At 35.2% G+C, this 23,570-nt stretch overlaps 1 protein-coding gene across 1 annotated transcript in view; it reads right to left on the bottom strand.

Annotated features, from left to right (window-relative positions):
- The window catches only part of CPLANE1 (ciliogenesis and planar polarity effector complex subunit 1), a 49,280-nt gene that overhangs the window by 8,459 nt on the left and 17,251 nt on the right, over nucleotides 1-23,570 (bottom strand). The window contains exons 18-43 of the mRNA XM_088534393.1: nucleotides 22,073-22,290; nucleotides 21,630-21,794; nucleotides 20,624-20,762; nucleotides 20,128-20,237; nucleotides 19,219-19,380; nucleotides 18,948-19,056; nucleotides 18,300-18,606; nucleotides 16,955-17,888; nucleotides 15,964-16,139; nucleotides 14,414-14,547; nucleotides 13,900-13,982; nucleotides 12,838-12,941; nucleotides 10,161-10,229; nucleotides 9,454-9,646; nucleotides 8,579-8,863; nucleotides 7,665-8,405; nucleotides 6,983-7,146; nucleotides 6,376-6,505; nucleotides 5,492-5,546; nucleotides 4,409-4,513; nucleotides 4,109-4,201; nucleotides 3,726-3,832; nucleotides 3,291-3,483; nucleotides 2,764-3,008; nucleotides 1,170-1,263; nucleotides 304-524 (exon numbers count right to left, since the gene is read on the bottom strand). Of these exons, the coding sequence (XP_088390519.1) occupies nucleotides 304-524; nucleotides 1,170-1,263; nucleotides 2,764-3,008; nucleotides 3,291-3,483; nucleotides 3,726-3,832; nucleotides 4,109-4,201; nucleotides 4,409-4,513; nucleotides 5,492-5,546; nucleotides 6,376-6,505; nucleotides 6,983-7,146; nucleotides 7,665-8,405; nucleotides 8,579-8,863; nucleotides 9,454-9,646; nucleotides 10,161-10,229; nucleotides 12,838-12,941; nucleotides 13,900-13,982; nucleotides 14,414-14,547; nucleotides 15,964-16,139; nucleotides 16,955-17,888; nucleotides 18,300-18,606; nucleotides 18,948-19,056; nucleotides 19,219-19,380; nucleotides 20,128-20,237; nucleotides 20,624-20,762; nucleotides 21,630-21,794; nucleotides 22,073-22,290 (5,336 nt within the window). The remainder of the gene's footprint in view (nucleotides 1-303; nucleotides 525-1,169; nucleotides 1,264-2,763; nucleotides 3,009-3,290; nucleotides 3,484-3,725; nucleotides 3,833-4,108; nucleotides 4,202-4,408; nucleotides 4,514-5,491; nucleotides 5,547-6,375; nucleotides 6,506-6,982; nucleotides 7,147-7,664; nucleotides 8,406-8,578; nucleotides 8,864-9,453; nucleotides 9,647-10,160; nucleotides 10,230-12,837; nucleotides 12,942-13,899; nucleotides 13,983-14,413; nucleotides 14,548-15,963; nucleotides 16,140-16,954; nucleotides 17,889-18,299; nucleotides 18,607-18,947; nucleotides 19,057-19,218; nucleotides 19,381-20,127; nucleotides 20,238-20,623; nucleotides 20,763-21,629; nucleotides 21,795-22,072; nucleotides 22,291-23,570) is intronic.

Consider the following 23,570-nt stretch of genomic DNA (forward strand, 5'->3'; position numbering starts at 1 on the left):
TTGCTTAGACAAACTCATCTCTAAAATATAGGAGAGAGGATACAGACAGCTGCAGGAGGAAGGTATGAGTGTTCTGTGCCTACTTGGATTCATGGTACTACTTCAGTAAATAATTACAAATCATAGAGAATGGCTTTAGAATTAGACTCAAAGCTATTCACTTCCTTTCAATAACATGGTAGATGGGATAAATTTGAGTACAAATATAATTCACTGCAGAGTCCTTCTCAAAAAGCTTTCAGTGATATCACACCACCACAGAACATATAATGCTCATCAGCATTACACAGCACACTATATGACAGTAATGAGAAAGTAGGAAGAAAAGGAAAATAAACAAGAAGAAATAAACATAAAAATCATACCAGCATATGATTGTAATATGCCACCATCAGAAGCAGAGGCTGCAGAGGCAGAGAGGGGCACATCCAGTGTTGTGTAACTGGGTACAGGACGTTCCAGTCTTAACCCTTCCTTTTCTTCATCCATACCATCTTCAATAATCAGGCCACTCGTATAATGATCTGATGACATGAAACAAAAATAATATAGCAGTTAATATAGACCAGTGGACAAAAACACAATGCAAAAACCCTCAAAATTTGCGCTTGTGCAATATTTAGTTCATGGTTCGAACCTAAAGCAATTTAAATTATCATTTTCAGCGGCTCCCTGAAGTACCAGAGCTGTAAATAAACATGGACTAGTAAATTGTTATGCGAACAGTGAATTGTTCAATACATCAGGTCTGGCAAACAGTTAAGCTGATGTAAGCTTTTGTCAAGATAGAAGATGTTACAAGTACGCAGTCACCAAAGATGCATGAAAAAACCTCCATTATACCTCCACAAATTTCACATCCACTTACCAGCAAGCAAAGCCCTCACTAACTCCAATTTTAGCTTTATGAGATAATAAAAATACCCACTGTCATTTTTAGAATGGAAGACCAGCCCAGCCTGATGGTTTTGGAAAAGAACAAAACATATAAATATTTTCAAATATATTTCTGTTGAGGCAATATTCATAATATTATTCACATTTTTTACTCTTGATTTTATTTCTTTCAATTTTTATTTTTTAAGACATTTTTCAATGTAGCTGCTGTGATAGCATTACACTTGAGCGCAGAGTTAGTTTGTTAAGCTTCAACACAACTGGACACATACCATCATCAAGGAGTCCAGCATCTTCAGAGAATGATGAATGAGCGCCAAGGCCTGCGTTGGCAGCTATTTCAAAATCTTCTATTATTTTTACTAGCTATGAAAGAAATAGCAAAACTCATTAACAATAAATTCTTCAAAGTACTTCTGACAATCACACAGCAGATATTCTTGCACAGATTGCTTTACACACACTTTTTTCTCAGAATCATGCAAGTATTTTACTGAAGAATCTCTATTCAAAACAAAGAAAATACTTTGGGAATCAAAGTAGCTAAACTGGACTTTTTTCATTACCATATTTTTCCTATGTCAAGAGTTTCTAGAAAGTGAGAGGTAGAAAGTAGAAACTAAAACTGACCAGCTTAGATGAAAACATTTTACTTATTATTCTTAAACAGCACAGGCCTCATAATTCATTTCTATTGCATAAGAAATTGGTATAAAAGGAATGGTGAGGAACTGGTGTTCACTGAAAGAACATCCAAAAAAGAAAATCAGCTTATTTTCAGTGAAATGATGTCATCTAGATGGTGTTTTTAAACCCAAATGCAGTGAAATCCTGGAGCAGAGAGAGGACATTGCAAAGTTTTTTCACTTTAAAAAAAATGGATCAGATAATGACAAAATATGATGGAGGAATGATGAAAGTGATTAAGAGATCTAGCTCAATATAGTAACTGTTTGCGGTGACACTCTGAGATCCTTATATTTCTGCTACTATTTGGGAGTACAGGCAAAAATGAACACTATCTTTTTGAATTATTATATAAAATGCAGATGCTATGGAATTACACAAAGTGATACTGAATTCATTCAGTGTAAATTCAGATCTCCAGGAACTAGAAATTGACTTTTTTGATGTACTAATAAAAAAAAAACCCACAACATACCAGTTAGATAAAATCAGAACCTATTGGCTCATATTTAGAATAGTCACTTCCAAGGTATTCTAAACATTACTAATATTTCTAAGTAAGAGGCACAAATATTATCATTTCACATACATGTAAAGTCAATCACACTTGAGGCTTTGAGGAAATGAAACACAGCACTGAGGACAGATTCTGCTGCCTTTGTTTTTTAATTTATCAGATTTTTGTCATGACTTATAAAACAATAATTCCTGAATTACTATTATTATTATCACTATATTACTATGTCCAAAACACATTTACTTTTATTTATATATTTGGATTTATAAAAATGCCCCAAATACAAATATTTTATGAGAGAAATGGTAACAGGTGCCAGAAATAGCAACATAATTTTCTGCAGAATTAAAATGGCAGAAACATTTGCCAAAAATTTCTCTTGCTCAGGATGAAGTTTTGAGCCATTGTAGCCTGCCAGTTTGAGGTAAATTACATATATTCTGCCCATTCAATAAGGATGTTGCCAATCTGGCCAGCATTTGGCCCACTCCAAGTTACCATGGGAGCCAACAGATCCAGCACTATATGTGAAAGATCTGTGCATTATTTACTCTCTAGCTCTAACAGCAGGCTTGAAAACACATCAATCCAAAATCTACATTTTGTTTTTAAAGAGAAAATAGGAACTCTTTTGGCCATAATATTTAGCAGCCTGAACTGACCTGCTTAGTATTGCTGAAATCCTTCTCCATATTTTCTGCTATGTCCTGAAGTGTCTGTAGCTGTGTATCCATTTCCTGCAACTTTGTGGAAAAGTATTCTTTGCCAATTACTTTGGCTGGTAGCCCTGAAGAATGAAAAGTTCTGGCGTCCTTATGTACTGCATTCCACGTCACACCATCACTAGCAGAATCAGACATTTTATCTTCCTTTTGCACTTGATATGACACATTGTTGAGATGATTGTCTTGAAATAAAAAGAGAGTATATATCAGATATATCAACATACCAGAACAAAATGCAAACATTTAAGTACTGAAAGTAAGCAGACACAGCTTAATGTACATAACGTTATGTTTTAGCAAGTAAAAATAAATATTAAAGAGTTAAATGTAAAACTTTTGATGTACAAGACTAAAAAAGGAAGTGAGTGGGGTTAGGTTACAAGTTTTCTGTGGAAGGTAAGGATACTATTATCAAAATATATAACCTTTCTCTGATTTAAAATAAAAAAGAAAAATGGTTTTACCTTTCCTTTGTAACTCCTCCGGAGGTGTACTAGTAACAGAATTTGCCACGTGACTAAATTTTATAGATGAAATTTCAAACTCCTCATTTTGCTGTGTACTAACTGTCTCTTCTGCAGATTCAGGTATGATGGGCAAAACGTTAAGTAGATCACTTTGTTCAATGTCAGTCACTTTGATATATTCATGTTCACTCTAAACAACATAATGAATAATTATACAATGCGTCTTCCAAGCCGTACATTGCTAATCACTTACTGTGCTTACCTCTTACAATACTGGGCTGAGCATTTTTGTTTCCAAGAAAGAAAACCTATTGGTTTTCTACAGTATTATAAAACTGAGTCATCCAGATATGAAAAACCAAAATTCATGTGATAAAACATAAATAGCAGACGTTTTCTGTATTTTAGCCATAAACAAATAGGATCACTAACCACAACAGGTGCATCAAACAGTGAGGGTGATAAATGTGTCTCATTCTCCTCAGCAGGGAGGTTTAAATACATATCTTGTGGTAACATCTCAGGGACAGTTAATGATTCTACAAGAAAAGAATGATTGTCAGAATTATACTTACACTACACCCCTGAAACTTTAGACAAACTGTTTGGAAAAAGGTCTGCATTCTCTAAATGTTTAGAAAAGCTTTGATCAGCAATTTTTAAATTGGATAAAAAAGATTAAAAATGTAGCTATTATTTCACATTAGGTTTCAAGATAGATTAAAGGAGGTATCCTATCTACAGCCTGCATTAAGCTACTTCTTGTAAATAAAAAAAAAAATCATAATCGAAATAGAGAAAAACAGAAACCATACCTGCCACAGGATCTGTCATGACTGACTGATTTTTCCCAGCTTCGGAAACCACATTTCCATCACCAATTCCAACACTCTGATATGATTTGAGCTCTTAATGAGAAAAAAAGAAAGCCAAAATGGATGAATCTAAGGAAAGGTAAGTCACTGTTTAATACTTTTTTGAAAACAAGAACTTACAGCAGCATAAACTGTAAACTTCTAAATTTCTAAAAAGTTACTATTTTGGGAACTGGCCAAATACTGCATGTAAAAAAAAAGAAATAACTCGTTGCAGTGGCCCCAATAGGTACCACTTACCTGAAGTAGTATTTGTACTTGCATCCTGAGTTTCTGCAGGTTTTTTTCTAACAGAAGCTAGGTAATGTAGATCTGCTGAAGTAGTGATTGCTTCTCCTACTGGGTCTAAAATGTGGTAACACGCAACAGTTAATCTATAATGAATCGAAGAATTAAAATCACTGCTTTCTTATATTCCTAGCTCAAAACTAAAGGCTCTAGTAATATTTCTATTTCCATTTGACAGAAAATGTTCACATTTCACTAAATATGAATGATACTTTATGAATGATTTTAAGAAATCTTGTGCAAACAAATGCAGATGTACTGAAAATTAAAATGTTAAAATCACTGAGTTTGAACTTGTAATTTTTAAATAAAATATTTTAACATGCTTCAGAATTGCAATTTGTTTCCTATTTTAAAAAGGTAAATATTTACACCATGTATATCTTTGTATTCTTTTTACTATTTTATATGGCTTTGCAAGGCAATATTTCTCCAATGCCCAGCATTAGAGAATAGGATCCTTTTTTTTCATCTCTAGTAAGGCTAAATATTAATGTAATATTAATATAATGTAATGAACTAATGTAATAGAAAGAGGAAGCCTTTTCTAGGTGGGCACACCCTTTTTACAAGACAGAAAGATTGTGTTAGAAGTTAAAATAACAGCTTTTATGTTCCAGGTAACTAGAATATGCATGCAAATAAAATTGGAAGAGTAAAAAACCAAACATTTATTTAAAATTTCAAAGTATTTTTTATAATGTTCTTTTCAATCATATGAACCACAATAGCTATGAACCACAGTTACTGAAATTCACCCAACATACTCTTAACCTTAAATGTGCCTACAGCTCTGTCCACACCAATCTCCACAAAATAACCATCCAAAAACTGAACTGAACTGAATTTCTATTTTGCATCTTGAAAAGATTTCCTAACTTTTCTGGGAAAGATCCATATGCCCATATTTTCACAGACTAGAATTTGATTTACTACATCTTGAAGTTGTGCTACTATGAATTTTCCTTTGATAATTAAAATTCTTCTGGACAGTTTATTTTAATTAAACATTAAATGTGTTAGAAGTGTACTTACCTGGTGAAATGAAAAAGTCATTTCCAAGGTAACAGGTAGATTTGGCTTGTTGATCCTAACATATGAAAAAAAGGAAATAATCTTTAAAAAAATCTAATCACAATTACAGGATTTCTTGATACTGGTAACTTTCCAAAATATTTCCAGTGAGTTGCCATTAAAATTATCATTAAAATCATCATTATTGCATACCTTTACTATTCCTCTTTTTTTGTGTGTGTGTCCAAGCTTTTCTACTTGGTGGAATTACTGAGTATATATCCTTCTTTCCCACTACCATGGTGTAGTGAACACCATGGATTTAAATCTACTACTGGCAGGATAACCCTCAAAAATTTTAAAACATGTTAAAAGGCCTAAGCTAGCAGTGAGAAAAACTACAAGTCAAAACACAACAGGAAAAAGAGTTTCTCAGTTTCAGTCAAGAGGTGAGATGAACTGAGACTCTTAAATAATCATTTAGTCATGAGAAAAGAATAAGGCCTGAAAGAATTTTCATAGAATTATTTCTAGGTGAAATAATTTATCTATTCATTAGTACTTGCATATACATTTACATTTTAAATATATACATACATTTTAAATTTATATTTTAAATGTACATACAATCTTAAGAAATGTTCCAGTTTTGCAAGATTTGTATTTTTAAGGCAGAAGTCATCTTCTATGTTAAGCATTCATATAAAGAAAAGAAAACAAATTTGGAATCTATTTTCCGTTATACATAGACATATTCTATACATCTCCTGTTTATGGGAAATGCAATATATTAATGAAAGATATGTGCTGTTTCTAGGAAGAACCTGGAAAAGATGCAATTGTTGCGTCCTTGTTTCTCCTGTTAATACCTGAATGTAGAAAAGTGAAGGAAAAAATATTTATACCCCCATCGCTGATGCATCTATCATCTCTGTAGCACTAATATCAATGATGCTGTCATCTGAGCAGAAGGTCACACTGCGTTTCTTCTTTTCCTCCTCCTCTTTCAGTCGTTTCTCATCACGCCTCTTTTGTCTGTCAACACATTAATTACAAATTAAAAAGAATGCATTTCCATAATATAAATATCTATCATCATTTTATAAGAAAGATTACTATTAAGAAATATATACTGAAAAAAAGATAATCAGGCAATCATTTCAGAAACAGGACAAAGCTAATAGACCAATAAAATTCAACTCGCATAAACAGGTACAAAAAATAGTCCTATAGTCGCAAAGATTATCATTTGTATTTACACCTTTTAAACTCCTTGAAAACATCTCCCCTTGAACATTCTTCCCTTCCTCCCAGTAAAAGCAAAAGCTGATGCTCTAGTGCTATACTGCTTCTGCTGGGCCTTCAATATTTACCAACATTTACTACGTTAATCTTTTCAAACAAAATTACATGCAATGCCATTTCCTTTGAAGCTATTGCAAACACTCCCATCGGTTTCACAGGTATAAGGTGTCTTTCAAACTGAAGGCCCATTTTAAGAGTTTGACTTGCCTTTTTCTATTCTGCACATTACTTGCTTCAAATGATTCTATGTTGGTTTTTAGTAACGGAATAGGTTTGGCTTGATCCTGTCCAAAGGAAGCACCAGGAACAGCATGATGCTGGTGGCATTGCTCAAATGCAGTAAGTTTTTGAAGTGGAATGAGCACTGGTCTCTGAAAGAGTTCAGACAGGAAAGCAAGAGTGAAACAGCGATAAAGGAAACAGGGATGGGGATGGTGGAATTCTTACAATTCCATTTTTGTCATTTCTGTCCTTATCAAAATAGAACATATTATAGCTTTCTTTGCATGTCTATAAATAAACAATAGTTTACAATTGTTTTTCATTTTTTTAAAAAAGAAGATTTTTTTTTTTCATTTCTTGTGATTTTATATACTTTTATTAATCACCTCCAGTACCTTCTTTATGCATGCAACGTACTGACTGTTGACCAACTATGGAATATGAAATCATGCTAAGGTTGTTCCAAACATTTCTAAGCCTGCCCTCCTGCCTCATATTGACAGGTCAATAAAAGTAACCTTCTTCCCAGATCTCTTCTGGCTGCTGTACTGAACTCTTCCAAATTCCATAATCTGTAAGCATTAACTTATTTTTGATAAATGAGAAACCAGTTTTTCCAGGAAACTGGAAAAAAAATCTTTTAAAAAATACCCATCAAATGCATTACCTTCTGTTTTTGAGGTAAATCAGCATAGAGCAATGATATTCCTGTGTGCTGTACTGTTCCTCTGCAATCCGTCTCCTTTGTTACAGGTTTAACAGGTATCAAAGTAGTAGTGACTGGCTGTCTTATAACTGGTATAAGTTTAGGCACTGGATCCAGTGGCAAACGCAGCAGTGGAATACCAGCCATCTTCTTGGTCGTGGCAGCTTTGTCCACATTCACACTCACAGAGAACTGCTGCTGAGACAAAACTTCTTGCCGTCCTGCATACTGATGTCCAGAAGGTCCCTCATGAACATTTTCTGCCCATCTTTTCTCTTCCTTATACGTCTGCCTTAGCGTCTTGGGGTCATGCCCACGTGCATTCAAATGTGTTGTTGACTTGCTCAGTTTTCTTGGTGTATATGATGACTGAAGGTTCCATAAAGGATCTGATGAATTCCAAGCAACTCGTGGCACTGGGGGTGGTCTGGCAAAAGGTGAGGAATTTTCTATTGGCTGTAAATACGGCGGTTTGAAATGATAACTTGATTCAAGTTTAAGCAAAGGAAATCCATTTGAGCAATTCTGGTTTTTTTCAATAGGGATAAGCTTGGGTGTTTTTGGAACATTTGAGGAAGAAGTCAAGAGAGGAAGTGGCTTAACAGGTGCTGAATAAGGCAAATTTTGAGATGGTGGAATAAATTCTGTTTCACTGGAGTGGTTCTCTAATGGCTTTAAAGTAACATTTGCATCTGGATGATTCTAAATATGAAAAGCAAACAAAACAGCATTTAAAAATACATTGAAATAGGAACCACATAATAAATATGCACAAAAATAGCATTTATCTAAGATAACAACTACAAAACTATTCCCAGTTTGATAGGATATCAGATATACAGAATAGAATTAATAAATAACACTGTTATACTTACATCAGTATGGCCATTGCTGCTTTCATCTCTTAAATTATTGCTTGGCTGAAAATCAAAGAACTTATCAGATTTTCCTTTATCTCCTTGAGTGAGCAGTTTTGTTTTTAGAGAAGCATTTGCAGAACATGAAGATTTTTCAGAGACACCACCTTTTGGGGTGTGTGAAGGTTGGCTTCCTTCCAGATGAGCAGACTGAGACTGTTGCAAAATCTGCTGCACATTTGGCAGGCTGGCAAAGGATGACTGCACTATTTGCATTAAGCTCAGGAAGTTGATTTGCTGTAGCTAGGATACGCACACACACAGAGACACCAACAGAGTTAACAGTGTAAAAAGAGATCCTAGCAAAAATTACTGTTTTATAGCTGTTGATAATCCTGTTAATATAAATGTCAAAACAAACAACATCCCAAATTTCAATGATAATTTGTGTGTGGCTGTTTAGTGAGCTGGAATTTCTTTTATGAGATAAGAGATGTCCACAGACAAGTTACACTAAAGGAAGTTCTATTCCTTTTCTTCAGTGAAGTTTAAGGAAATCTAAACCAAAATGGAATAGTTTAAATATACCAACAAAAATGAATTTCTAGAACAGCCACAAAGTCATTATAGCTTCAGGACGTTTCCTAATCTATACAAATGAAACAAACTGCATTATGTAAATTAAAATTGACCAAACTTCTGTTATTTTATCATTCATTTTATTTAACACGTGTTAAATCTGAAATATTTTCACATTGGCTACGTAGAACTGCAAATCTCTGTCAACTACAAGCAAACACAGGATACCTTAAAAACAGTAACTCTTCCTACTGTTTGCTTAAATAACACAGTTTAGACTGTATACTTTTTTTTCAACAATGAAATGTCCTCACCTGGACTAATTTAAGCATTTCATCTTGGAGCATCTGCCTGGCAGTTTCCGATGTGCTCTGTTTCTCTGCTGTGGAGGTTTGCTTCTTTACTTCTTGATTTTTTGTGCGAAGGGATGCATTGGAGGCAACACTTGATATGTTTGACACAGCTGTCAAAGAAGGCTGACCATCACTTACAGAAATCTCTCTATTACTTAAGAACAGAAGGAAAAGAACAAACTATTAAAAGACATTCTTACTCCAGAATACCTATACTCGGTTGTCTTAAATCAACCTAGGGAATGTTAAATGTATTTGCATTTCTTAAAGCATAGATAATTTACAATGACAATTTAACAGCTGACACAACATTATCTTTATTAGAAAGCATGTAAGAAATATTGTTTTCTTGCAACCCCTAATATATTGAATCATAAACAATAGTAAGACAGCAAGGCATTTCTGATTCAGTCTGGAAACATGAAACAGGAGTTACACTCTTGAAATTCAGTAGTTCATGTTTGATTCATATGATATTCTGGACAGCCTCTGAGCATTCATGACTTTCAAGGGCTACAGCACACACAGATTTGAGGAACGGCTATTGAATAGTACAGTCTGCAGGTACACATACTACAGTTGCAAATATTTTGTTGCAAACAATTAAATCTACACATAATTTTACTTAATACTGAAGACTTAAAAGGAGTAGCACAGGTTTTCCTTACCTGAACATTTCCTCATCTTTTTCTAAACAGAGTGAATGAGGCGTGATAATAGGAACCATTTCTGTTATGCTATAAAGAAAGAAAAATTACTATTGCAAATATTACAATGATTTTCTACATTAATTATGTTTCATATTTTTATAAATACCTGTACATATTTATCTGTATGTGTGTGCACACATGTGTACACACACACATATAAAAGTCCTCCTGAAAAAAAGTACTTAAATTAAAGCCTGAAATAAATTACTTGAAAGCCACCTAATGTATTCGGAACTATACTGATCTCAATGTCTTCTATTACTCCATTAACACTGCAGTTCGATCTGGGAAGACTGAAATTCTTGTTTGGTCTCCCTAGCAATGAGGAACTGGCTCAAACAAAAGCACTGAACAGGTTCTGGAAACTCACACTAACACCAGGCAACAGAGCATTTGATCTGAGAAGAGAAAATTCAGTTTCAGCAGTACTATTAATATGATTACAATCTGCACTCCTAAAAGAGAAAAGTTAAAGAAACTTAGAGGGACATAGAATCATAGAATCATAGAATGCTTAGGGTTGGAAGGGACCTCTAGAGATCATCTAGTCCAACCCCCCTGCATACGCAGGGACACCTAAAGCACGTGGCACAGGACTGCATCCAAGCGGGTTTTGAAGATCTCCAGAGAAGGAGACTCCACAACCTCTCTGGGCAGCCTGTTCCAGTGCTCTGTCACCCTCACTGTTAAGAAATTTTTCCTTAAGTTCCTATGGAATTTTTGATGTTTCAGTTTCCGGCCATTTCCTCTAGTCCTATCAGTGGCCACCACTGAAAAGAGACCATCCCCGTCCTCTGCACTCCCTCCCTTGAGGTATTTATATACACTGATTAGATCCCCTCTCAGCCTTCTCTTCTCCAGGCTGAACAGGCCCAGCTCCCTCAGCCTCTCCTCATAGGGCAGATGTTCCAGGCCCCTGATCATCCTTGTAGCCCTGCGCTGGACTCTCTCCAGCAGCTCCACATCCCTCTTGTACTGTGGAGCCCAGAACTGGACACAATACTCCAGATGCGGCCTCACCAGGGCTGAGTAGAGGGGCAGGATCACCTCCCTCGACCTGCTGGAGACGCTCTTCTTAATGCAGCCCAGGATCCCATTGGCCTTTTTGGCCACGAGGGCACACTGCTGCCTCATGGTCAACTTGTCGTCCACCATGACACCCAGGTCTTTCTCCGCAGAGCTGCTCTCCACAAGCTCGGTCCCCAGCCTGTACTGGTGTCTGGGGTTATTCCTCCCCAGGTGCAGGACCTTGCACTTGGCCTTGTTGAATTGCATGAGGTTTTTCACCGCCCAGTTGTCCAGTCTGTCCAGGTCCCTCTGGATGGCAGCACAGCCCTCTGGGGTATCGGCTACTCCTCCCAGTTTGGTATCATCAGCAAACTTGCTGAGGGAGCACTCTGTGCCTTCATCCAGGTCATTGATGAATAAATTGAACAGGACTGGACCAAGGACTGACCCCTGGGGGACCCCACTAGCCACAGGCCTCCAACTAGACTCTGCACCGCTGATCACCACTCTCTGGGCCCTGCCATCCAGCCAGTTCCTAATCCATCTCACTGTCCACTCATCTATCCCACACTTCCGGAGCTTGCCCAGGAGGATGTTGTGAGGGACGGTGTCAAAAGCCTTGGTGAAGTCGAGATAGACGACATCCACCGCTCTCCCCTCGTCTATCCAGCCGGTCATTTCATCACAGAAGGCTATCAGGTTAGTCAGGCAAGATTTTCCCTTGGTGAATCCATGCTGACTACTCTTGAGCACCTTCTTGTCCTCCATGTGCCTGGAGACAACGGCCAGTATGAGCCGTTCCATCACTTTTCCGGGGACGGAGGTGAGGCTGACTGGCCTGTAGTTGCCTGGGTCCTTCTTGCCTTTTTTGAAGACTGGCGTGACATTGGCCTTCTTCCAGTCTTCCGGCACCTCCCCCGTTCTCCAGGATCTTTCAAAGATGATGGAGAGCGGCTTAGCTATGGCATCTGCCAGCTCCCGCAGCACTCTGGGGTGCATCCCATCAGGGCCCATGGATTTGTGGGTATCGAGGTTCCTTAGGTGCTCTCTGACCCAATCTTCCTCTACCCAGGGCAAGTCTTCCTCTCCACCCGCTTCTTCTCTTGCCTCTAGGGCCTGGGGCTCTAAAGGGCTGCCCTTGGTAAGCATGTTATGTGCAGATTTTTTTTAAAGAAATGTCAACATAAAATAGTAGAAAAGTTAAAGTCTTTCTAAAATTAATTGTTTTTAACAAACATTACACACAGAGGAATATTTACTTATATCCTATCACAGCTGGTAAGATTTTCTAAATATCACAACACTGGGGCTGCTTATCAGGGGAAAAAATTATCAATGCAAACAGATTAGAATTTAAGAAGAAAGCTAATTGAAATACAAAGTTGACATTTTTTTTACCTTTAAAATGAAATATATCTTATCCAGCCAGCACCCTGGTAAGCTATTTAAAATATGTTAGAGTACATGCAAAATAGAAAGTTGTTGAAACTTTGTTTCATACTATGAGTTAGTTGCTATAATCAAGAGGGAGAACCCACTGAGTCTAGACTGAATTGCAGTAAGATATAAAAGTACTTGCCTTCCTAAGCAAAGTAAACAGAGAAAGTAAAACAAAATGACCTCTCACCCATTCTGTTCAGTCTTTCTTTTCTCTGATTTTTCCACTCTTTGATCTTCCTTGTCTTCCATTCTTGTCTTCTGTGGACAATTTACCTCTGAAATGGGGATAGGCTGGAACATAAAAATATGCATCTGAACTTGTATACATTTACATTGCTACCCTTCTGTTTCAATAAAGTATTATTCTAACAGCTAATGGCAAACACACTTTTCTTGCACCAGCCACTAAAAAATTCTAATTAATCTGAATAACCTTCATAGAATGACTAGACGTGTAGAAATACGAGAGAAATCCTAATGCTTTATCTGACCATTTTTTTTAAAGTCATTATTAAGGTTTTTTTTTTAAATTTATATCCATATAATGGTCTGGGATCACACTCTGCTAATCTCATGATATGGACAAAAAATGTGGAAACAACTCTATTCTAAACAAAATAATTAAAAAACTAAGAAACTGAGAAAAACTCAGAATTTTATACATCACATAGATTCACTGCTTTGAAACAAAATGCACTGTAGAATTGACGATCACAATATGTATACTATTTCTATTCACTGCGTGAATCTAGAGCACCGCAGCAAAGTAAACTAATGTTACTGCAGTTCAAGATTTCAACCTATAGCCAATCTCAAAGAGAGTCTTATGGCTGAAGATGATCCATGAAACGAAGGGTAATTTAAAGAACCAGATTAGGTTTTCATACATTTTCATACATGTGAGATTTATACATTTAACTTAGAAATAAACAAACAAGTAGTAGAGTCTAGCTTAATTATACTGTGACAACTTGTGTATTCATATGTGCATTTATAACAACATACATTTATATCATATATATTTATACTTCTATGTATTGTTTATATAGACCTGTACACACTTAGTTTTACAGCTACTGAACCAGATTTTCGGAAGTGCTCACAGCTGATCCAGATGAATTACTTGGGATTTTTATCATTGGCTTAAGCAGAGAAACCTCCCTCAATTTTAAACTCTTTAAGCCCTTAAATTCAGGATATTCTGAAAATAATATTCATTAAAAAAAATCTATGCGAGATGATAACTTGCCTTTTCTCTTGCTTGTTCTATAGGTTTGATCCTGACAGGGCTACTGGAGCTTTTTGGAGTTTCGAATGGCTCTTCGAAGAACTCTGCAAAACACACAATTATAAATCAGCAAACTACCTGACGAACAGCACTGTTAAGCATTGAACTGGTCACATTCATCCACTTTTTCCCTGAATAAGAAAAAACAGGGGGGAGACCTTTCAGCAATTTAAAATGTGCATTATTACTACTAGATGATAAACATACCAGAATAATTCTATATCAAAAAAGAGCTACATAAATGCAAAAGTGATCAGAAAAAGTATTGAGAACACAAATGTATAAAATGCAATTAGAATCTAAAACTGATAAAACAGTATTTCAATAGAACAACAAAAGCTTTCTTCTATTTCTGATTAAATAAAACAAAGAACAAACAAAACAAAGAGAGGGACGTATAATCCTAGTCAGGCAAAACTGTTACTATATTGAGTTGGGTGAAACTACATTAAGAGGATTTAGCGTAAGAACAAACCTTCACTTTCTGATGTTGCATCTAACTCCTTCTGAAGAAATGGTCCCTCTTCATTAAGATCTTCAATCATATCAGGTACAGAATAATTCTCATGATTAATTTCCTTCTTAACATAATTTGACTTTGTAGACATTCTGGTAATTGGAATTGCAAAAGGTAATTTAAAAAAAAGGTAACTACTCAGTTTAGTACAAGTCTGTACACTGTTCCTCCCAAAATGCAGGCTAATGTATACCTGCAGTATAAGTAGTGGTGTGATACAATCAGTACTCATATAAAATTGCTCTCTAAATTTCATTTACACCAAGATTAACTTTTTTGTTTAAGTATTAATAGTATAGTATTTCAGATGGGATGTATTGTGGAAAATATAACTACACAAAATTTAACATAATTGTTAATTGTTAAAACAATTTAACATAAAGAAAATGTAAAGCATAAACTGCACCAAATCCACTGATTTGAAAATATCTAGCCAAGAATATGTTCATTTCCCTCACAGAAAATGTTTAAGAAATACTTTTGAATCAGTGTTTTAGAAAACTAATAGTGAAGATCTTTTATTTCTTTGGATTATGCATCTTTCAAGGAATTCAAGGTACTAACAAATATTCACTCCCTTTTCCATCCATTTTTCTCACATGCATGTATGTGGACACATGCTAGGCTACCAATCCATGGCTGGAGAGAAACATTGTAAACTCTCATCTCAACACAATGAAAAATTTCACTCTCTTCCATGTAGTTATTTGAATTATCTGAGAAATCTCGGTATCAATTATATCATATCTACCATTTCCACATTACTAACATCATGAATAGTCATGTTCATAAACGAATCATGCTATAAACATATCCTTTCATATGTATCAGTTACATCATTTTCTAATTTCTGTTTAATACCCTATTTAATCTCCTTTGCTTTATCTCAAGAGTAATGCTAAGTTTCACTCCTGATTTCTATATAAAAATCTATATACTCTTCTATATATTCTTATACCAACAATGTGACAATATGCAAAACTTCCAGTTTGCCACACTGCTAAAGCTAATAGTGCTTAAGAGACTAAATTTTTTTTGAACATCATGAAAAGTGACATGAGCACAGAACAAACCAAAATCATTTATAGCTGGTATTCCCTGAAAATTTTGTGTTATAAATTTGGGGCATTATAAATACTGGACAAGACACAACGGCATGCAATTTTATAAGACATAATAAAAAGCTTTTGTAAAGTTGGTAACAGGTATCACACTATAGAAAAGAACACCTTAAACTTTCCAGTGGAATTACTGACTTTTACAGATTCTTAAGAACAGGATATACTTAATACTTATATAGATCATGCTTTGGGAGTAATATTTAGCAAAGTAACAGCCTATCTCATGCAGCTGTAAAGGTATGTGAACTCAGATTTTGGCTTTATACTCAGACTAATTTGTGTGTAGAGTACGTATGTACAGTATAACCACAGGATATCAATATACTGCTCAACTGAGGAGCTAGGATCAACTACAGTTCTTTGGTTAAAAAAAATAAATAAAAATACCCCAAATCACTTTCACAGAGGTCATCGTAGGCTTTTGCGAGAGTTTTGCACTGGAAATCGAGTGGAGGATGTGTCAATGCAAAAGAGCCTTCAACTGTGCTTTCTTTTTCTGTGCTTTCTTTCTCTGTCTTAGGTTGTGCTTCTGATGGAGATGCAAATCCTTTCAAAAACTGATGCTATAAAAGGGGAAAAAAAGGTTAAATAAGTTATTCAATATTTATTTTAAAAATACTATTTCACATAGTATATTTTTGCTTAATTTCATATCATTTCTCTACTACAGTGCTGAGAAATTCCAGACAGTTGCCCACAGAAGCTGAGTTTTGCCCCTTTTTTTCACCAAGGAACGGTCCTTTGACTATCTAAAGCAATTATAAAATATCACTTAATCACTGCTGGTATGTGACAATTTAATAGAGAAAGAAGAAAAATTGTTCAGCTGCCCCCAAAAATAAAGTGCACCAGATACTTCTGAGGAATTTTTTTCTTCTTTATTAACACACATTCTCCAAATCTGTTAAAAAATGTTAATTCAAAACTCACTCTTCACCAATACTTCAGCTTGACTGCAGCTGTATTGACCTCTGAAATAAAAATTTGGGTCTCCTCAGACAAAATATTTCTTAATTAAACATCTTGCTTTTTTCTTACTTTGCTACCCCTAAATTCTATTTTTTTTCAAATATGATGTCTAGAAATAGCTAAATAATTTAACTTCTAAATTACTCACACACACCATTGTAGCTAGATAAATAGGTTGGATTTTAAAGAGGCTTTAAAGAGAGCTTTAAAGAGGCTTTTCTTGCTACAGAACTTTGGTATTCATGGAATTTTTTTTTTTCCTATCAATCCCATAAAGGAAAAGCTATTACTTAACATTCTGTGTTCTACAGAGAACATACCTATGAGATAAAAAATATAATGTATTATTTTCTTTACTGGCATAAATAGCTCACACATTTCACTGATATATCCCTAATTTCTTTCTTACCTTAAATTTTATGTTTCTTGCTTGTGATCCATCATTGTATAGCTGCTCTAAAAGCCATAAGGAACTAAGGACAGCAGCAGCTGATGTCTTCACATGTATCATTGGGACACTCTCTTCTAAAGAATCTTCTTTATTGAAACCACAGAGCAGTCTTTTATCGGACCACCTGATCATCCACTCAAGCAATCTTGCTATATTGCTAAATTTATCCATCAATTCTAGAGGTATTTCATCTCCTGGTACAATGTCAAGTATATCAACAGTTTTGTAAATACATTTAGAAGTGAGCAGAGTTTGTGAGCTACTGGAAATATGGTTGAGAAAGGCCTGGCTTGCTGGGGCAACAGTTACTTCTTGACTGTCATTCTGAGTTCTGTAAATTGACTTGTGTTTTAAACCAAACAATCCTTTATCAAATCCTTTCATTAAGTTGTGATGAGAAGATTCTGTTGATTCTTTTGACTGTACAACAGAAACCTGACTTTCCACAATATTTTGGTTTTCATTGTGGGCAGAAACTGTTTCAGGATTGGAAGATGCCAGGGTGACAGTATAGCAAGATCCTGCTCTAAACACACTTTGGCTTCTTGTTTTGCCTTGTCGACGTTTTAGTGTTGTATGAACATCAAACATGAGAGAGTTCAATTCATGTTCTCTAAGAAGTCCTGAAAAGCTAGTAAGAAATGGAATTCCAAGGTCACTGCAATTTATCAGGTCTCTCTCAAGAACATAACTCAGAAAAAGTTCTAAGAAAATAACATATTCGTCATCATCACGTTCAAATTCCCATGCACCAACTATAGGCAAATTACATTGGTTATGTGAGTTTCTTCTATGTAGTTTTTCTTTATGCTTTTTTTTCCAGTTAAGAGTTCTTATGTTGCAAGTAGTATTCTTGCTACTTAAATCTCCTCCTCTCTTGGGTTCATTACCCCTGTAAGACAACAGATAGACAGAAGTATGAATAACTCTGGAATTACATGAAAATGATACATAAATGCAGTAGTACTCCTTTTCTCTCTAGTGTTAAAAATTGGAAACTAACAAAGGCAAGTTTACATTAATACATTTTTAAGTGGCAAATTAATCATCAGTTAACCATCACACCTAGTTCTCACATGGACAGTAACTCAGCAGTATTGCATATGAATCTGATTAGCTAGTAATTTAAACTTCATGAACATATACTGCATAGTAATTGAAATAACATTGGCAGTTCTAAAAATAACTGTTACTAGAAGGCTTTAATTTAATAACAGTTATCCTATATGGTGAAAAAGTTATTGGAACAAAAGAAAACCTTCCCACCATCACAGAAAGCTTCTTCTTGCCAATTTTTTCATACCTTTGAGGTGAAGGTGTTTGGTCTCTTACTTCATCAGTAAGCAAAGCATCGGAAAGCGTATCTGCTGTTTCAGCATCACTATATACCTGAGGAATCCCAAGATCAGTGAGCGTGCTTCTGCTCAGACTAGTCCCTAACGAGAGCCCATCATAGCAATGTGCTTCATCATCTGCTGCCCCCTCTTCTGCTGGCTCCCAGATATTAATTTCAATGGGACCTATGTTCCTTATTACACGTTTCAAGGCCTTCACTCTCACTTTCTCAGTAGTCTGTATAACACATGGCATCATTTCTTCACCACTGGGACCTAAACAGAAACACAGTGATTTTAAAAACTCTTCTGTTTTGATTTTCTCTCTCAAATTAAGAAAAATAAAAATAATCAATCATAAATTATGTGTCATTAAGAAATGCAGCATATATAATGCAGAAATGCTGCAAATATAATGAAGGGAAGAAACAGCTTCGACTCTGAAGTTGTGATATTCTATTATTCACAGAGAAATACCAGAAAGGAAACAATGAAATCTGTCACAAAACTTTATGAAATTTGTGTAACTGAAAGCTACAATAACTGCTTTACACGAGACATGAAAGCTGGAGAGTCGCAAGTTCATTTAATATTTCCCGAAGAAGGATGCACATTACCTTTAACAACACAGCGTTCAAGATGCTGCTGAAGAGCATGATATTTATCCCTTAGCGGAACTCTTACATCTTCAGAATTAGGAAATGCTTTCACCAAAATTTCTGCCACCTGCACAAAATAAAGCTTCCTTTCAAGTTACTGACAGAGAAGTAAGTTTTAATTCCCAATAGAATGTGCATGACCAAAAAAGTCTGAGCAGCAGCACTGATAAGGAGAGGAAAAGCTTGAGACAATCTCTATTGTTTTTGTTTTGCCTTTAGTTCCTTTTACCTTTTTGACTGGTGGCAATTCTCCAAGAAGACTCAAAATTATATCTTGAACTAATTCTTCAACATTCATGAACCTGCAGAAAGGAAGCATTCGACAAGCCCATTCCACTGCATTCAGACCATGCTCAACTATAGAGGCATCATACTCATTCTCCTTAAGATCCTAAAAAAAGAAATTGCTATATAAATGTTAATTGGTATGAACAATAAATTTCAGTTAAATTATTCACACACTTTTTTAATTTTAAGTATTCTTCCTTATCTAACAGGAAATAAAAAGTTAATTGCCAGTGACAGAAGAATATGTTGCCAGGATACAGAAACAAGGTTGTAACTGACTATAACTTGAAAACCCTCTGCTAAAGAACCCACTTGAAGTTATTTAGAATGAAACCTAAGCATTTAAGACAATCATCAATTTTTCCTGAGAGACAAGATAATGAAACCATCTGAAAAGCCTTCAGCATGCTCCTATGCTAGTAGAGAAAATGTAATTTAACTTCTTTCATTTTTTTGAACATACCAAATATTCAAACTTTACCATAAAATTTACATTATGAAGAGAAACACAGCACATTAAATATACATTGGCCAGGAAATATCAAAAAAAATTAATAAGAACACAAAAGGAGTTAATAGCTATATAGCAAACACAGAAAATATGGCATTTTGGCAATATATCTATTTAATTAGTGAAATTAAATGTAATGCCAAAGACCAACAGAAATGCCATTAGAAATATACTCCATATAGATTGCATTATTCTGTGGCATCATATACTTACTACATGTTATTTCATTATACTGATATTGCCCTACTAAGCAAACAAGATTCCTCAGCACAAACTTACAGAAAATCTTTAGAATTCATCTTACAGTTCTGTGCTTTATAATATTAGTAACATAATCACCTTATTATTACTCATATTTTCTCTTGCAGTTTGGTACCTCCTACAACTGTGGGATAACCTCTCACGAACATGAAACATCCAACAAAATGCACACAGTTCTCTGAAGCAGCCTATAAGAGAAACGTGCAATGTGGTGAGAAGTTCTATTTAAATAATAACACAGCTTGACATTTCTAACTTGAGGAAAAGAATTAACGTTATTTATCGTTATTAAAAAGAAAAAGCCTCAGCCTTGATGTTCCTATAGCATCCCACCGCTAAAAATCTGCAGTTCCACTTAATAGATCTTTTTAATCTGTCCTCTAACAAACAACAATATAAAACAGGAACTTTTGGATTAAGACTCTGACAACTAAGAGGATTAAATGCTCAAAACAGAAAACGTTTTTTGTATATGTTACAGTACATTTTAAGATGACTGGAGTTTTTTTTGTACCTGCAGACCCTTTTCTGTTCTTTTCCAACTATGAATTAGTCTATTTTATTGCATACACACCTAAAATTTTACAGGAAATGTCATCAAACTGATGGCCTCCAGAAGATGTTGGCCTATTGAATACAGTAGGAAAATTGGAATAACGAAACAAACTCTCTGGAAATGGAGCCAGTGAAGGCAGAGATCCTTTCATTCGAATCTGTAGACGATTAAAAGAATATAAAACAATTTCAAGATTTTAATCATACTTAAATACAGTTCACCAATTTGTACTTGTAACTACAAATCAGAATTTTAATTCAGCCTTTCATTAACATGTCAAAATTGAAATAAAGCATATCACTACTGAACTACAGATTCTCAGTAATTAGTAGAATATTGTCAAGATAGGTAGAATTAAGCTTAGTTTCTGCTTTCTTCAATTCAGTATTCTGAAAATTAAAGGAATATTTTTAGTATGAGCTTGGTACGTAGGCTGCTTTAGTCTACATGACAATTACAAGAACTGTGAACCACCTGAACAGTAATGTATTAGAAAGACTACACCCACATTAATGTGGCCACTCGAATCCAGCACAGTGCAGGCTGCTGCCAACTAAGGCAGACTACCTTTCTCTCCTGTGTCAGCTGCTCTCACCACGTGCCTGTGCCACCTCATGCAGTGAGCAAGAAGAGGTAAATACTTGTCAGTTAGAGCAGTTCCTGATCCAGCTCTATGCATGAGCGACCATTACCCTTGTGCTTTACCTTAAGTGAACATCTCTCCATTATGTACTCAATCCTTAATGATCTGGAACACATGTCCAGCAATAGCAGTTGTAACTCCCAACTAGAAAGAGCTTGTATCTTTCAAATGGAGACACAGAAAGAGACTTCAGAAAGAAGTAGGTTCTGCTAAAAGAGCTGAACATGGAGTATAAAACTGTAGATGAAGATATTCTAAAAACACCTGACATTATTAGAATCAAGATGAATCTAAATGATCCTGCAACGCAACTGTGAGCCTGCTGAGCCAGTAATATCTACTAATTATAATCAAGTCACAAACAGCAAGTTTATTGCTTACTTTTTGCATAACTTTTCTTGCTCTCCTCAGTTGTGCAATATACCACTGTGCAGCCGGGCAGGAACAACGAGCAGCCCGGAAGAGCAAGATAATTCGCTGCAGAACTCCTGACACTTTCTGACGACTTTGCCTCTCAATCTTCAGAAGAATATCATTGCAATCTTCCTGAAAAATCCAAAATCCAAGCCAAAAACGACACAGTGATATAAAGAATAAGGAATCTGACTTGAACATTATTTCTTAACTTCAACATAGGCATTTCACAGTACAGTTCTTTATGGAAAACACAGGAAGAGACACACATCAGCGTGTGTGTCAGTGGACACAGAAAACATTTAGACAAAAAAAAAAGAAAGAATCACTAGGAATCAGATTACAAAATAAGATCATTTAAGAAACATATTCAAACCATTACCCCCCAAACTTCTATCACACATGCTTACTTCACTGAGAGAAGCTGGCTGAGGACAGTACAAGGGTGGTGCTGGAAGATAAAGCCCCTCAGGAACTAAACCAAACAGCTTTTTGCCAACATCCTTTCCAGAATCCATCAAAAGCTGAAACGTCTCTGAGAGAATATCAGCATCTGACATAACAGCAGCTTTCAATAGCTCCTGTACTGAACTATAAAGAATATTTGCATCTTCTTCTTCAATGGGATCTATAAAATATTAAGGACAGAAACTGATAAGTTAGTCAATTCAATTAACAATGCCCTTCACCCTGAAATTATGAAGCTTTCTCACTATAACTCACACTCATCTATAACAATTTAAAACTTCACTGCCTTGCTTTAAGATAAGCTTCCTGACAATTGAAAATAGTATTTCAGAATCACACACAGAATCACAGAATGGCTGACGTTGGAAGGGAGCTCTAGAGATCATCTAGACCAACCCTGCTTGAGCAGGGACACCTAGAGCACATGTTCAATTCACCCATGTTACTACTGAAGCATCGTCTGCATGGAACCATTGGAGACCTTTGCCTCATTAAGGAAAAAGTATTGCTTTTCTGGAGAGAATTAAGCTTTTCAGCCAACAAATTATTTGTGATAAAGCTCTGGAAAATCATTCTCATTCAACGGGCATAAATTCTGTGTGTTATAACTATAACAATTACTTTATCAGTGAGCAGGGAATTATGGTTTTTTTTGTTTTTTATATAATTTCATGAAACCTTTCAAATTTCAAAAACCTTTAATAGAAAACATTGATTACTGGAATTTGAATACTGCTCCACTTCTATATGTTCTACTTTTTCCTGAAGCAATTTGTTTTACCAAGTCTCTTCAGTACCTACTATATTTATAAATGGTTATATACTGTGTGTATGTGTATGTGCATGGGTACAGGTATGCATGTGTTTTAAAAACAAAATCCTTTGAATTGAATACAAAAGAAGAAACTAGATAGTGGTTGTAATCTGATAAAAATTAACCTGGCATCCACATGTTGACAGGCAATTAAAACGGTGCTTCACAACACACAGAAAAGAGTAATGAATAGGGATTATAACAGTAAGCTTTCTGTGAGATATATATAGGACAAGTTGATATAGTTAGGGAGAAAATCTTAGCAGTAATGAAAAAGCAAAAATTAAAGAACATAGGCAACTAATTTTAATACAAGCGTGATAAGGACTTCCATACTGTTAGTATATTCACATTTATTTCAAGGTAGTTTTTTGATTGTTTTAATGAAGCATCAGTTCTTCCAAAATGAAATTAATATATGTTAGCATCTTACTTGACTATATCTGTTAAGTGCAAAGAAGGGACTATTATATGGCCTTACAAAAATTTCAAAGCATTGTGTAAAAAAAATTTTTGGTTGCATGCATGTCATGAATGACACTGTAACATTCTCCCCAGACTGCCAAGCAAGAATGATAATAGGGTCTATTTTTAGACTGATAAAAGCCAAAACTCGAAAGCACAGA

The sequence above is a fragment of the Tinamus guttatus genome, unplaced genomic scaffold (genome assembly GCF_059628265.1).
Source record: "Tinamus guttatus ecotype Peru unplaced genomic scaffold, ASM5962826v1 Tinamus_guttatus_pri_ptg000549l, whole genome shotgun sequence".
Taxonomy (NCBI): domain Eukaryota; kingdom Metazoa; phylum Chordata; class Aves; order Tinamiformes; family Tinamidae; genus Tinamus; species Tinamus guttatus.